The sequence below is a fragment of the Tiliqua scincoides genome, chromosome 8 (assembly GCF_035046505.1).
Source record: "Tiliqua scincoides isolate rTilSci1 chromosome 8, rTilSci1.hap2, whole genome shotgun sequence".
Lineage (NCBI taxonomy): Eukaryota > Metazoa > Chordata > Lepidosauria > Squamata > Scincidae > Tiliqua > Tiliqua scincoides.
Window position 1 is genome coordinate 27,009,841 of NC_089828.1, and position 16,437 is coordinate 27,026,277.

Here is a 16,437-nt window from a genome sequence, read left to right on the forward strand (position 1 = left end):
GATACTACAGCAATAAGATGGGACTCCTGATATTTGATCTGGAAATCTCTCTCTCTTTTCCCATCTCTCTGAGCTACTCACTCCTATCCTAGTACACACATGAACAGGGACAGTCTTATAATGAGACATCCTATAGCTCACCCAGGATGAAACACAAGAAACAGAACATCTGCATGCCAGATAAGACTGCCTACATTTCAACATTTCCTTCCCATAGTGGAATAAAGTCTATATCCAGGCTTTATTTAGAAACAGGGCTAAACTACCTGTTTTCAATTCAGCTGTGCATCATGTTATATGAGCCTAACTGCACAGGTGCGAAGTATCGCTTCCTCCTAGGCCAAAATTACAATTAGAGGATGCATACATCACAGAGGTTGCAGTCTCCAAGACCTGTCTTTGAAAACCAATAACTAAGGAGGGCCATCTTGCAATAATTATGATACTCGAATCAGCCCCCTGAAACCCCTGCTTTCTTTTTCTTTGATGGGAAGTTCAGGACAGGCAGCTTTTCCAGGAAGAGAAAAACTGGAGGCATACGAGTCTTTGTGAAAATCCAGCACTACACAAAGCCTTCATCACAACCAGCCCCTCCAAGTTTCCTTGACTGATGCTGCCATGTAGAGATGTGTGGTTTCATTCCTATATCAGGGTTTTCCTTATGAAATGATAGCCTCCACTTAAACAAGACCTTGTTTAAGAACAAGAACAACTTAAAAAAAAAATCTACTGCACATGGTACTGCACATACTACTCTCCCCTAATAGTGTGATATTGCTCCAAATTCCACACACTTTACCTTCACAGTTCTACTTGCTCAAGATTTCCCCTGCTGTTGTCTGTCTACAAACAGTAACCCTGCAGTAGGCAGATACCACAAAAAGCAGCAGCAGCTCCTCACCTTTCTTTCCAGGGCTGGAAAATTATGTGCTCCCTGCACACCCTCTTATGGTAAAGGAAAGGGAAGAGGGAACAAAACCCAGGATAGGAATAGAAATGCTGAGCTCATGCCAATTAGCTGGTCCAATTCCAGCCAGGGCTTCCAGTACTCCAGAACTGCACTTACTCTACTGATGCTTACATCGCCTGTTATGTAAGTTGGTTCTGAGGATATCACAGGCTTCCCATTCATTTATTTGATGCCCCATTTAGCAAGGAAGGCTGGCTACAGCCCTGTGCCTCAGGTGTCAGAAGGTGCTTGGCCAGCTCTGGGAAGAAGGGCTTTGAGTTATGCCTTTTCTACTATTTTATTACTATTAGTTGCCATCTCAAGGTTACCCATCGTATTTATTTCTAAGAAGCTGTGAGATCAGCTATAAGCAGTAGCTAAGCATCATTTACTAAAGCAAGCAAGAACCTACTGAGGGTGACTGTTATATAGCATAAAGGACAAATGGTGCCTCTAGAAGTGTTGTTGTAGTCAATAAATATTTATTGGCTCTGTAAAATGTGAAAGCAGTTACATATCTGGGAAAATTAATGTTGCCTGGGCAATATTCTTCAAACACAGGCAAAAAAAAATGTGAACAAGAAAATGCATAACCTAATGTTCAATGCCCACATTACAGTATCTAAAAATCTGTGTCAAAATAAATTCTCAAATTTCACAAGAGCTAGAGTCAGTCATTTGGGTCTCTTCAATGGCCGACAGTGTATTTTGTGCGTTTGGGGGGGGGGGAGGTATGAGATGAAGGACATATCTCTTGACACTGCTTTACACATCATTACTGTGAAATCACAGATTCTTAGGTACCTATTTCATGCTTTCCAGTCATCCCCCAACACATTCACAACATTGCCTTTCAAATAATATACCACTACTGTTCTGAGCAGACAGAGGTCAGAACTGCAGAGAAAGAGAGGACTCTGTAGCTAGGCTCTGTATATCTGAATCCATTGTTATTAAAAGTGATGTTCACACAGAGTTTTGTCTAAAAAAATCAATGCATCATTATTGCTGACTGTTTTATAGGGCAGCAATTAAACTTTTAAGTACACTTAAGTATCCACCATCAAGTATTTAGGGTAACAGCTGATTCTGTCTTCCTAAGCACAAAGATAGCACAGGATCTCCTTTTCAAAAAAGGCAAACATATGCATTAGGTTGAGAATAAGGTATTACAATTGAATTTCAATTCATTTCCAGTTGGCAACACTCATGGTTCAACTGCTTGAAAGCCTGTTGCTACATAAATATAAGATGACAGCAGGGTTACATATGCTCTGCACAGCGGTATAAATTTTCAAGGTTCAAACATCCATTTGTCCATTCAGAAATAAAGAAAAACAAACAACTGTTTGGCCAGTAGTATGTGTACAACATCATGATTCTTGAGATGGTGACAAAGTCATCATCAAGATAATTAAACCAAGATAGTATCAAGGTAGTTCACGCCAAAACAAGAAACACAAAACTAATGGAAATAAGTCTTATTGGCTTGATTTTGCAACACCTAGATTCAAGGCAGCTAGGAATTCTTCACAGCAGGATCTGTTTAACAATTCCATCAGAGATTCATTGATGTCTTTGTTGAAAACAGTGCCAAAATTTCCAGTGGTGTAGGTTTCACTTCCATTCTCTAGCTGAAAGCTACTGGTGAAGTCCTGAATCCACTTGAGCTCTTCTGAAACCTCTTGCCTCAGAGACTCATAGTGTGACTGCAGATCAACATATTTCCCAGTGATCGTGGCCAGGTTGGCCCCAACGGCTCTGATGTCATCCTGCAGATGCTTCTTCAGGGATTCAATCTTGCGGTATTCGTACTTGAGCTGAGAAAGTTCATGCCTTACAGTTTCATGTTCTTCTCTGTACCAAGCTTCTTTCTCGTTGTAGATGGAAACTAGGGCATCGATGTCCTCCTGCAAGGAATCATGGGACACGGCCAAAGCACTGAAGCCCTGCTCCATCCCCGAGATGTCTTCCACCACATGGGCAAAGCGTTCAAAATTGATGTATGTGTTGTTTGGTGGCATGCTGGAATGACACTTGATGGTGTACTCCTTCAGGCGCTTGGTCTTCAGCTGCCTGTTCTCAGCCCGTTTGTTTTCTTGGACTTTCGTTTCTTCCTTAGACTGATGAGTCTTCAGACAGAAGTAGGAGGTTTTATTATTGGTTTGGTGCAGCTTACAAAGCATTTCTTATTGACACCACAACATCAACGGCACCACACCAAGGAAAGGAATGCACAACACAACACATGTCCACAGTGCTATGAGAAACAAGGAGCCGCTTCCCTTCATGCACGTGATTAAAACAATAAAAAGCATAGTAAAGAAAAACAGTATCGCCCATAATCGCATGCTGACTGCATGCAAACATTGGTGAATTCAAACTCTCAAATGCTCTCATGTCTTGTTAAAAAAGAAAAGAAAACACCACACTTGAGCATTTTGCTATACGTCAAATGTGAGAAAGAACGATATTCCAGCAATCTGTTCATCATGCCAATGAAATGCACTTTCAGGCTGAATCTGTGCTACAATGCATCTCCAAAATAAGGTAAATGTTGACATTCAGGTATGAAAGCTAACGATTTCAGTTGATTGTTATAACAGATGGCTGCAAACACTCACTGGTGTATCTCTGCAAGATGTGGGGGTGTGCAATTGCACAAGAGTAGATGCTGGCACCTTACCTCCTAGAGTGCTAGTGCTCTGTTCCTACCACAAATCAGGGAAACTTGGCTTCAAGGGCACCATCTAGCCTATTAGTGAGCCCCCACCACCACCAACACAAGCCAGCACAGGCCCACCAAACCTGGCCTTGGAGCTAGCTCCTCAGTCTGAGCAATTAATCAGAGACACCAGAGACGACTTGCTACTCTTTTCCTAACTGCTGTTATACAGTTGGACTGTAGCCCCACCTGACTTCAACTTCCCATCAGTTTCTGGGTTTTTTCAAGTTCCTATCACTGCCCAGATCTCAACCATATTTTTGTCTCTGGCATGAAAGCGGTCCTCACAGAGGCCTGACAATCTGTTGGAATTTTCAGCATTCATGGGTGAATTTTGCTGATCACCGCAAATATTGGACATTCACTGTAACACCCAGCAGACTACCACAAACATACACAACACAAAGAGGCACAATTGATTGTGTCCTTCTATCCCACACACTGAAAACACCACTGAAATTAGTAGGAAGTTGCACAAATACTGATGCTCTTTTGCAACATCCTACTAATTCATAGTCAAGGGAAACCACATGGAAGAAGACAACACTATTCAGAGCCCAAGCAAAAAAATAAAAAGTAAAAATATAGTTTGTGTCCATGCAAACAAGCAGGGGTGATACCATCCCAAGACAGAAAATTGTATGCTTGTTTGTGTGTATCTTAGCATCCAATGTCAAATCATTTTATTCTCTTGCTAAAGAGGAGAAATGACTTTTTTTTAAAGTAAACATTACATTATTTCCTTCAAAGATTTGGAAATTCTAATTAGACTAGGTGAAACTAGATATACAGAAACAGTAGGCAACCTTTAAATGTTGCGGTATGAAACCCAATACAAAGTTCTGTCCAACTTCAGTGTGAATTCAACATCCCCTTTCCCACACAGGATACATGCCATACTTCCAAGCTTACCATTATCCAGGGATGAGAGAGTGCTTCTTGTATTGTCAGTCGTTTCCTACAAAAGCAAAAACAAAGTACATTAGTGAATAATCCAGATGGGGTAGGGTGGGGTGGATGGCCACATGCAGCACAGTTTATTTCTTTAAACTTCAGCTTAAACTACAGGTTGCGACTTGTTATCCACTGGGGTTCCGTTTTGGAACCCTCAGTGGATTAAAAAAGAAATCAGTGGTTACCAAATCAGTGGTAAAAATAGCTTTAAAGGCCCTCTTCCAGGTTTCTTGTTCCTCTATTGTTGCCCCAGAATGCATTGGTACAAATGCTATACCACATTCAGCCACTAGATGGGATGAAAAATGGAATCAAGTGGAATAAAATTATAATTATTTAATATGAACATAATTATATAACAGCGCAAAGGTAGGAAATTGGATTTCCTTGTCATGGCATTTAAAGGTAGACCTCAGTATCAGCAGTTAGTCAAATCAGTGGATACCAAATTAGTGGATAAAGAGGCACTACTTGTATAAAGATTTTTTAAAATGTGTCTGTTTAAAGATTATCAGTCACTAGAGATTACATTTTAAAGATTATTAATCTATTATCAATCATTCTTTGGAGGACTGAGATTGTTTTAAAAGCATGAAAAGGTTACAACTGGAAGATGCCAAAGGGAAGTCAATGCACTGTCACTGGGTTAAGATATTAAAGAATATCTTGCATCCAACTAAGGGCCCAATCCTGTCCAACTTTCCAGTGCTGATGCCGCAGTGCCAATGGGGCATGCACTCTATCCTGTGGGGAGGGGGCAGTAACAAAGGTCTCCTCAAGGTAAGGAATATTTGTTCCCTTACCTTGAGGTTGCATTTCAGTTGCATCAGTGCTGTAAAGTTGGATAGGATTGGGCCCTAAGGCTGTAATCCTATGCACACTTTCCAATAAAATCCTGTCTGAGTAGACAGGATTATTATGCACAGATTATTCCGCAACACAAACACACAATTTTATACTGGCAGGCTTACCGTGTATCTTTCACCAGGAGTTTCCGAATAAAATCTTTTGCCAGGTCACTGGTGTGGCTGAAAAACTCCTCATCAAAGTCATAGTTCACAGCAGTGATGTTGGCCAAAGTCTCCTGCTTGGTCTCACCCAGGAAGGGAGATGCACCACTGAGCCTGCAGAGACCATGCAAATGGAAGAGTAGGGTCACTGTCAGATGGGAATAGCCAGTAGAAGAGGAGAAGCCTGTCACATTCTCAACCCAAGCGGGCAAATCCTAGAATAGCCTAAGAAGATCCATACTGATTCAAGTCAAACAGTCCATCTCATTCAGTATCTTGCTTCTCAGAGTCACCATCAGATGTTGCCAGGAAGCTCACAGGCAGGACTTGAAGTCAGTCGCTTTTCTCTGTTTGTCTTCAGCAATTGCTGAATACACAGGGATAGAATGTCCCTGGACATGGATGACCCATTTAGCTACCAAGGCTAACTAACAATAAACCTAACCCATATGAATTTTTATTTGTAAGAATGCAAGAAGAGTCCTTTTAGATCAGATTGAAAGTCCATCTAGTCCAGAATCTTGTTTCTCTGAGAGTGGCGATCAGAAGCCAACAAACAGGACATAAAGATAAAAACATCCTCCCTGCTGGGGTTCCCCAACAACTGATATTTAGGAGCATGTGAAGTACTTTCTTTTTGTCTGTCCTGACTCTCCTGGCAACCAGTTTCATTGGACAACCCCAAGTTTGAGGTTTATGAATATGGGAGGGAAAGTTCTTCATGCCTGCAATTTTTCAGCCAGGGGTTTATTTTAAAATTGCCCTCTCATGATGCACAATGAGGCCCCCACCTCTGGCAACAGACTGCACCTGTCCTCTGCTTCTATCAGTCACCTGATGCCATCCCAGATGCCCACTTTACCTGCTTCTGCCACTTTAGTGCTGCTGCCGCCACTACTATTACTCCACTTCTCCCCACAATTTTATCTGCTATCTTCTGCCTTCCTTTGCAGGAAGGGAAAATCAAGGTGCAGGGTGGGTGGGGGAGATAGGGCAGATATTTAGGGCACATACCACTGAGAACTATTAGGCACCATACAATTGGGGGGTGGGGTTTGACATGTTGCACCACCTCAAGTAGAAGGGGAGGGCTTGGGCCAGCACTGCATATTAAGGCCAAGAGGAGAAATACAGTAACTGATTCTGAACTATAAGATAAAATCCAGCTGGAAGTTCTCCTGTTCAAGCCTCAGCAAAATGGAGATGCACAAGAACACAGTTGCGCTCTTGCACATCTCCTATTCATGTCAACAGGGCATGTGCAGGAGAACTTCCAAGTAGGACCGTGTCCCTTATTTTATTAATTAGCAGGGCAGAGCAACCATCTGGATTTCCAGCATCTGGCACCAAAGCATCTTGAGTTGGCCCTAGCCAAAGCATTTGCTGAAATCTGCCCAAGAGAAGAATATGAACCTTCAAGTGAAATTTAATTCAGGAAGCCCAAAAAAGGTTAATTTTATGACACCTCAGCTGCTGGCCCAAGTTGCAATGAAGCAATGCAGGCACACCGATAATAAAACTGGCATTCAGCAATCTTTATTTAGCAGGAGAGAGAGAGATGGAGCCAGCCTGGTCTCTCTGACTCCTCTTCCCTCCCCCTCAAATGTCCTTCACTATAATGGATGTCCTTTGTTTCTCTTCTAAAAGTATGTGTTAAAAGAATGACAAGAAAGTGTTTTAACAGGAATGCTGAGTTGTGTAATCAAAACTAGGGGTGGTGATGTTCTGAAAAGGACAGAGATTTCTTCCACCCACTTTAAGGAAGACAGAAACTTTCACCTTCCTGTCTGGGTTTTACACCTTCATCACTCAAGTTGGGTTGGCATCTCCTGCCCACAACGCCCCTGCTATGCAGGAGAGAGCCAAAGTAATGCAGTGGATAAAGGGTCAGGATTGTACAGGGGAAAACTAGATTCAAACCTCCGAGTCAAGGTCAATCTACTAACAGGGGTTGCTTAACCCTTCCCCTATCACTTGTTCCACCGTAAATCCCCCCACTTCAGCTGCTTCTCCCCCTACTAGGGACAACATAGGAACTCACTGGATTTCAGACACAAACGAATCTGGAGACTAACTGCTGACTAATCACTGCTGCGTTCATGTAATTGTTTAGGGTGTGACAACTCAGCATCTCCATCTAATGACCAGCCTCAGCAACTGCACTGTGAATCACACCAACGAACTCAGCTAGCAGATTCTGAATGGGCGGGGGGGGGGGGGGTCTGACTTGAGCCTTGCAGGACCTGCCCCCCCCCGTCCAGAATTCCCATGGGTTAACCAATGCCTTTGATGTATGAAGCAACTGGGCATCTCTCTGGACACAACTAACCTACCTTAAGTGATCGTGAGTCTGCACTCTGCCTTCGGAACATAATAAGTGCCTCGATGGAACAGCAAGGCTGGCCTAAGACTTTCCAGTGCTTGAGGAGGAATAGACAAAACCCCCCACCCCACCTTTTGCCGCATCAAATGGTGCCCTTCCCTGCCTGGTAACACATCAGTTGCCACCTCCACTCGTTCTTTGAATTCAGAAAAGAATAGGAAAATGGAGCAGAAGAGAAAGTGTGGACAATAGCAGAGCAGTGGGATAGAGCAGTGCTTCTCGGCTAGGGTTCTAGTGCCACAAGTGGTACTTCACAGCATGGCAGATGGTACTTGGCTCAACTGCCATGGTGACTATTTGGCACTGCCCTGATTGACCCAACACTGCGAGTGCATGATGCACTGGTGGGCCAAACAGACACCCGGCCTTTCAAAACAGGGTGGTGCAGAGCAAAGCCCCAATGGTGGGACAAGCCACCCACTCCTGTGCACAGCTGCTGTCTCTGGAGGCAATAGTGGTGCAAGCACTGCAAAAGCGGTACATGCAAACCAAAGGTTGAAATGCCCTGGCCTAGTGTCAGAGACACTCTAGCCCACCACTCTCCCCTCCTCCACACTTCCTCTTCTTTCCTTCTTCCTTCTTGAATACTGGGAGTAGCAGGAGGTGGGCAGACCAATGGAAGGAGACGGGTGCTGAGCTGAGCACTCTCCACCAATCCTCTGCTGGGTCTCACAGAGACGGCACCACTGAAGATTCAAACAAGATCTACCTTACCCAGTATCTTTTTACAAGAATCCCAGCAGGCTGCAAGCACCAGGTTGTCCACTAGAAGTTGGCCAGTGTTCTACCAACTTTGCAAGCTAGCTTCTGGTCACTCCTGATCTATAACGGTTTCAAAGAAAAGACTGTAACATTCTGGGTGCTATTTGGGGGGCATCTGTTGCCAAATTGTTTCTTTCTTGATTCTACATTCCACTTTACTGGCTCTATATTTTTAATGCTGGTCATCCCTCTTGTATCTCTGAGCAACACCCCTTTGTCAAGGACATAAGAGACCCTACTTCTTATTGCAATAGTTAACTTTTATAATGTTCAATCTCAGCATAGTACTTACAGTATGTAAGTGATGACTCCTATACTCCTGAAAGAAAAAAACACACACAAATATTTAAAATAACACCTATCAATATTTAATCTATTTGCTTGTATAGGCAAAGTGAAGTGGACAGACATCTGACAATAATTTATTTGGCCTTTAAATGCAAATTAGAAAAAAAAAAAATCAAGGCAGGGCCTCCAGGACCCTCAGGTGACACAGTCTTGCCCTTCCCTCACCAGCAGAATGCCAGTTGCCAAGTGGTTCACAGTTCACTATTTCTGATACTGAAAAGGAGTAGCATTTATTGGATATCACCAAGAGAGTGAAAATATAGGATTCCAAGGCTGGAATGCTTTGGTAAGCCTTCCAAGGTTAGAAGGCAGCATGCCAGTTGCCAACTCCAACCATCTTTCTCCTGCTTCTTGGATCCAAAAAGGAAGAACAGAATGATATGGATGTGTAGAGTGTCTTTGACTCTCCTCTGCTCTACACTTTTGTCCAATCTGTTCCTTCTTCCTTCTGGAATCCAGGGAGGAACTCCCCCACTCCATCCAATTCACCACATGAGGTAACATCTTCAGTCATCCTCATGGAAAGGTCAGTTCTGAAGAGGATTTTTATACAGAACCTGGACGCACAAGAAGTAAATTTTTATTGGACAACTAAAGAAAATGAGCAGGCCTTACCACATGTCTGCAGCCAGCCCAAGAGGTTCATAGTTCACTATTTCTGGTGCTGAAAAGAAGCAGCATTTATTGTATATCAGTAAGAGAATGCAAGTAATTATAAAATTCCAAGGCTAGAAGGCACCCAAAGGCCATCAAGAACACAACCCACACTGCGGCGTACACAACAGTCCACTTGCCACTTTCCCTCCCTTCCCTCTCCCCAATACACACCACAATGAAGACTGCATACATATACCTGGAAATCGATAGGCCGTAGCAGCATTTTCCTTAAGGGAAGCAGTTTATGTTCCATTTATGGTTTTATGGGTAGTTTCAGAGGGTCAGGTAAATACACCCAGATTGAACGTAAGTATCAATTTACATCAGGCAAGTATCGTATTGCGAAAGTGACTGATAGCTTGGTGAAAGTTTGTGCCACACTGAAACACATAGCAATAACCAAGAGCAGAATGTTTACAACTTACCTACAAATTCTGGCGTTCCAAAAATATTTTTAAATTCAACACCATCTTCTATTTCATGAGCTAGACCAAAGTCAATCAGCTTTATGTGCGGTACAGGAATACTCTTGTCTAGCAGCATAATATTCTCAGGCTTAAAAAAAAAAAGGAAAGAAAAACAAAACGATGGGTTTGTGGTGGCTATAATTTCTCAAAAGGTCCTATTTGTTAATTAGATTCAGGTAGGTCTGCAGTAAACTGAGGGTGGGCAAAATGGTAAAGTAACACCTATACACCAAGCCCAAGACTGCCCAGAATCTGATGTAATACATCAAATGCTCATCCCCTTCCCCTGGTGGCACACCAGTTACCGGCACTGCTTCTTCTCCTCCTCTTCCCTGGAGTTGAAAAGTAAGAATGAAACAGAGTAGAAGAGGAAGTAGGGAAGAGAGAAGAATGATAGACCAGAGAATCAGAGATGGATATGCTGTAGCTTAGTGGTCCTCAACGTTTTTTGTGCCGCGACCCCAATACAAAAATAAAATAGGAGATGGGACCCACTGACAATTTTGTCTTCCCCTCCAATCCGCCCCACTGCCTGCCCCATTTCCCCCTATCTTCACAATGACCCTGTGTGGTAGCAGCCTGAGCAGGGTTGGCTTTAAGAACTGTGGGGCAAAGGCTGTGCAGGATTATATCAAGAACTCAGTTTTGATAAAGCAGTTCCATTACTCTCCTCTCCTCCAATTTCCAATTTCCAATTCCACTCCAATCTCTTCCCCAATTCAGATTGACAGAGAAGCAGTGGTGGGGGGAGACAGGCAGACAATTAGTGGTAAGCACTTCTAGCAATTGACTCATTCAGTCTTATGAATGGGCCAGACTGAGAGATGGGACAAAACTTGATCCTCAACCCAGACACTGTAGTCACATGCAGAGTGGAACAGGTTTAAGTCCTCAGCCCAGCGGTGGCACCAGAGAGTGGACATAGCTGGGCACATGCTGGATGCCCATGGTCCACCAAGAGATTCTGTCAATCCATAGCTCATGTCTAGAGTCCATGCAATTCTAGGTTTTCCAAGTTGGCTTCCAGGTCTGTTGGAAGTGCTGCTGCAGCCAATGAGGTCCCTACGAGCCATCTAGGGTCCCTGCTGCAAGCAAACCCTACTGGCTGCTAAGAAGGATGTGCCCATGCGAGTACTTCCTCCTCCTGCCCAAGAATCAATGTGGCAGGCCTGCTTGCAGGAGATGGGCCTATTATTGAAAAGTGAAGCTTTGTGCTTCAGGACACTATTGTGCTGGGAACAAAACCTGCACCACAAGCTTGACAACAGGTGGCCAAGCTCCACTAATGGGGGCATTGAAGCAGAGTCCAACGTGTTTCTGTGCACTCAACATATAAATATGAACTCCACCCCCCCCCACCTTAGGACCAGTGAAAAATTTAGGTCTTCAGCCACAAAAACATAACAGTATGCCTCCTACCCAGTAACATAATAGGGATTTTACTATAAATGCAACCACATGAGCTATTAGGCATAATATACAGGCAGCCCTAATGAAGAAATTTTCCCTTCTGTTTCATCTCATGTTTCTCTTCCTGAAACATAAAGCCACTACTTGGCCTGGGTAAAGGAATGCCAGAGGTGAGATGGGGGAAATTGGCAGCAATTGACATTAGCTACTCTTGTTTTATTTTGTGAGAACAGCTCAAGGACAGGGTTATTTTGCTACAAGGGGGACACACCTGTCCCCAAACAGGAAAGAGATTTCCTCTGCCTGCATCCATCACAGCACAGAAATTGGCAGGAAGGATTCTGATTTTTGAGATTACAGCACAAACAGGCTGTGCATATTTTAAATCTGATGGATACAGAATATAACCACATATAGCTGGGCTTGATGGAGTCTTTACTGCTAAGGCTGCAATCCAAAAAGTAATTATGCCACAGTACTTGGAGTTAAGTGGACTGAAACACCATAAAGCAACTTATTTTTATTAAACTCACAGTGGTTTGTTCAGAATCTCAGTTTTGAGCTATACAAATTGAGACCTACATAAAAATGACAACTACATTCTCCCCTGTGCAAAATTTAGCTAGGTCCCCTGACCAACCTTTTTCAGCATTGTGGTGGCTCATGTCCCCTTTCCTATATCAGGCACAACTAGGCATGGACATCTCCCAGGAAACAGGGTTGGTCCAAGACTTCTCATGCTCCCAGAGCTTGAAACAGGGTACTAAATGTTGCCTCCCCTTATACCTGGTGATGTTCCAGCCTCTGCTCTCTCCACTTCCTGGATTAGAAAAGGTACAGGGAGATAGAGTGGAAGAGGAAGTGCAGAGGAGAGGTGGTGGGCCAGAGTGTCAAACTCTATTACACCGCTCTCCTTTCCTCCACACTTCCAATCTCTGAACTGGAAGAGAAAGAGGGAGGAGGAAGATATAGAATTAAGTGGCCACCCCCTGCTTCAGCTGGCCTCCAGGATGGGCTGGCCCGGCCAGAGGGATATTAATTTTTTACCATCAACAAGAATTTCCAAGTGCATGTTCGTAAATCAAATCTCACCTGCATAGAAACTGCTGTCTGATCACTGCAGAGTGCAAAGCTGCAGCCCACTCTACAGGAAAGATACACCTCCACAAGCATGTTAAAACACTTCTTGTACAGACTGCCAGTTTGTAGCTAGTGTTAACCAGTATGGTTGTGTTTAGCAGCACTCTGCTAGGTTTAATTAAAATTGTATTGAGCATTTAGTGTTGTTTTTTTTAAAACAACATAATGGACATACTACAGTCAAAGCTGAGAACTCATAAACCAACTAGTTTCAACCGAAGTGTCAAGCATTTGCTTTGCTCACTCTCTCTGGCCTGATTGACTAGCAAGGCTCTTCTTATGTTAGGACTTCCAAGTGTTTAACTTTGACTGGATTGTGTCTCCTGTCATCTATGCAAGTGAGCTAGGCTAGAAATGGAAATGAAAAAAAAAATAAAATAAAAAATAAGCATGTAATCAACCAACCATTGATCACCATTGTCGATACACAGCCAAGACTCCTGGCTGCTTCACTCGTCTCCCACTTACTTTTAAATCAAAATGGGCGATTTTCTTGGCATGCAGATAATTGACCCCATCCAGAATCTGCTTAATGAACTGGGTGGCTTCCTCCTCACTCAAAGACTCTTTCTGGGCCAGGAAATCAAAGAGCTCTCCTCCAGACACTCTGAGACAAGAAAGAGACAAGGTAGTGCCTACAGTTTATGATAAGAATAAAAACGGTTAACTGTAAAGAGCTTAAAAGTGCCGCCAACGCCTTTAAAGTTGGTAATCCAGGGCAGACAGAAAGAATGCTGAAGCGAAATACAGTTAGATAACACTCATACACAGCTACCATTCATTTAAATCAGGTAGGTACAAGAGGAGTTCCCAGGAAACTGTACCCACTTCTATCCCTTCCAAGAGACCATTCTCTGTGTGCCCATTAGTATACTGGAATATCTCCTACATCAGGCACCAAAATGTCTTGTGTACTGTTTGTTGCTCTGTCCCAGGAATGAGGTCCTGAGATAAATATATCTGGTCCTGGTGCCAGCTCAGGGCCAGAAATGACACCATTAAGTAGAAAGTGGCATCATTAAGCAGATGATGGTCAGAAATAAGCACTTTGTTCTCACATAGAGAATCATTAGCTGCAAATAACAGAGAGAAAATGTGCAAATCTTGATCATATTTTCAAGATATGAGAGAGCCCAATTATCAAACTGGGAGAGCCCAATTATAATGGCGGCCAGATAAATTGCTTTAGGAGGTGGCATTTGGCCTGCGGTCCTTATGTTTGACATCCCTGTACTATATTCTGCATAGTGTAGTATGTATATTAATATTATACATACTATACAATGTAATATTTACATATTATATTAATGAGGTGGGTCCTCATTAATGAGATCAACTGAGGCAGTTGCCTCAGGAAGAGGACTGAAAAGGGTCACACTTTTCCACCCACCTCTGCCATCTGCCTCCTCCATTTCCTCTCTGGATTTGAATGGAGAAGAAGAGGAAGTGTGAAGGTGGTGAGAGTCATGGGCTAGAGCAGGGGTGTCCAAACTTTTCGGCAGGAGGCCCACATCATCTCTCTGACACTGTGTCAGGGGCTGGGGGGGGGGGAAATTAATTTACATTTCAAATTTGAATAAATTTACTTAAATAAATATATTGGAACTTATATGAATGAATGAAGGTCTTGCAACTGCTCAAGGCCTATAAAAGGCCTTGCACAAAGCAAGGCCAGCCTATCCTTTGCTGCCGCTGCTGCTTCACAGATGTGAAACAGCAAGCAAAGAAGGGAGCCCTCGTCTCACAGCTCACGTGTTGGCCGTCACGCTGAGAGCAGTTGAGTCAGGCCAGCATGGGCTCCAACAAGTCTCCAGAGGGCCAGAGGCTCATTGGAGACTAGGGGTCTCCCTGAGGGCCAGATTGGGAGTTCTCAAGGGCTGCAAGCAGGCCCAAGACCAGGGTTTGGGCACCCCTGGGCTAGAGCAGTGGTTCTTAAACTTTTCAGTCTTCAGAGCCCTGTGCATTCCTAAAAGCAGTCCTGGGGAGCCCTGTTGACGCATGTGTCAAGTCATAGGGAGCCCCAGAACACCATCACATGCATGGTGTGGTGGAGCACTGAGCCCAATGCTAAATACCAGCTGTCATGGAGGTGGGTTTCCTCCCTCTCTGTTGTATTCCTCTGAGGGGAGAGAGGAAAGTGTTTGAAACAGGATGTGGGGATGGTGATGCTTTGAAGCAGAGATTCTCTTCCTCTGAGATCTGGGTAGTAAGGAAGTGTAAAACCTGTCCCCTTTTGAAGTTAGAATGGATAGTCAGAAGTTAGCTCTTCCGGTAAAATAAAGCTGGCAATTTAGGGTCGCTTGGTGCCAGCTTTTGAAGAGCCATTGTTCAGAAACAGCAAAGGGAGTCACCCTGCAGGTGGCCTTATCAGATGGATGCAGGGACAGAACTCATGAGTTGTCAAATGGAGTTTTGTCAGATGCCTGGAAACAGGGACTAGTACCCACAGGGCACAGTATGCTGTAATGAATGAATGGAAGTGGACCAGGTGGGGAATAGGCATATAACTGGGAAAGAGAAGTGGATAGTTGCCTGTTCCTGGCTAGGAGTGCAGTGGGTCGCTCTGTTTGTTTGAATGACAACCCTGCATGGTGAGACTTGGAGAATCAATTCAAGGTGGTAAGTAGATAGCTTTATTGTTTTGGGCTGCCTTAAAATGTATGTAATCTCACACATTATTTGGAGATAACTTTTGAGTACTTCATACGTGGAGCGGAGGATTCTCCTCATACTAACCAACATGGAATAACTTGAATAACCCTTTTAAGTAAGTTGCTTGTGAGTATTTGATTGGTGACCAGAGGAATTTGGCTTCCAGGTTTGAGCCACTTTGAAAGCCTGGGAAAACCATTTGGTACCCTGTGATTTCTCTCCTGCCCACTACCAGAGCCTTTACAGGTGGAGAGGTGCAGGCAGGAAGGAGGGGAGAAGTGCTTGGCAGTGTGTATCAAAGCAGACATTACTGAAGTGCAGTGGAGGTTGGGTGCATAAGTGTGGGGCTGACTGTGACTGCAGTGCCCATTTTCCAGGGTCTTTTGATAACCCCCTTTCCTCTTGGGGATCAATGTTACACCAGCAAAGAGATAGAACAGGAGGGAGATGAGGAAGGACAGCCACACACAAGGGAGGTGAGAGGGACAAACAAACAAGGCAAGGGGCAGATGGCAGTCACTCATGGTGCACTTGTGAAGGCCTGAAGTGGTCTTAGGGAACCCCAGGGCTCCTAGGAGCATGCTTTGAAAAATACTGGGCCAGAGTATCAGATGGAAGCACTCAATCATGAAAATATAATACTGTATTTGCACTTGCAAAAAAAGCTGTTGTATCACTAATCAATGAACATCAAAACACTGATCATAAACTAGCATGCTGTGTGCAAGTCTTCCACAGGGTGGCGCTGAACACCACTGCACAACGATGTACAGAAACCATTGCGTACATCCCAAGAGACTTGTGGAAAAACTCAGCAATAAGAGATTCCAGCCCCGGATTTGTTTTGACTAACCAGGGAATTTGAAATTCTATATTCCAACAGCCCATATTTTGCAAGAGGAATAAGTTATTATACTAAGAAGATTATTTCACATTCCCTCACTTCATCTGAGCCCACAACTCTGGCTGTAAAGGTGTAA

General features: G+C 43.7%; 1 protein-coding gene across 3 annotated transcripts in view; it reads right to left on the reverse strand.

Moving 5' to 3' along the window:
- DAPK2 (death associated protein kinase 2) overlaps positions 1-16,437 on the reverse strand; it is a 73,363-nt gene that overhangs the window by 10,198 nt on the left and 46,728 nt on the right. For 2 of the 3 annotated variants that reach the window (XM_066634931.1, XM_066634932.1), the window contains 7 exons: positions 13,274-13,412; positions 10,214-10,343; positions 9,747-9,795; positions 9,076-9,102; positions 5,600-5,752; positions 4,587-4,632; positions 1,410-3,081 (listed from right to left, as the gene is read on the reverse strand). In XM_066634931.1, the coding sequence (XP_066491028.1) occupies positions 2,431-3,081; positions 4,587-4,632; positions 5,600-5,752; positions 9,076-9,102; positions 9,747-9,795; positions 10,214-10,343; positions 13,274-13,412 (1,195 nt within the window). In that variant the 3' untranslated portion in view covers positions 1,410-2,430. Of the gene's footprint in view, positions 1-1,409; positions 3,082-4,586; positions 4,633-5,599; positions 5,753-9,075; positions 9,103-9,746; positions 9,796-10,213; positions 10,344-13,273; positions 13,413-16,437 lie in introns of those variants that run through there. The other variant, XM_066634933.1, reaches the window with a different exon arrangement.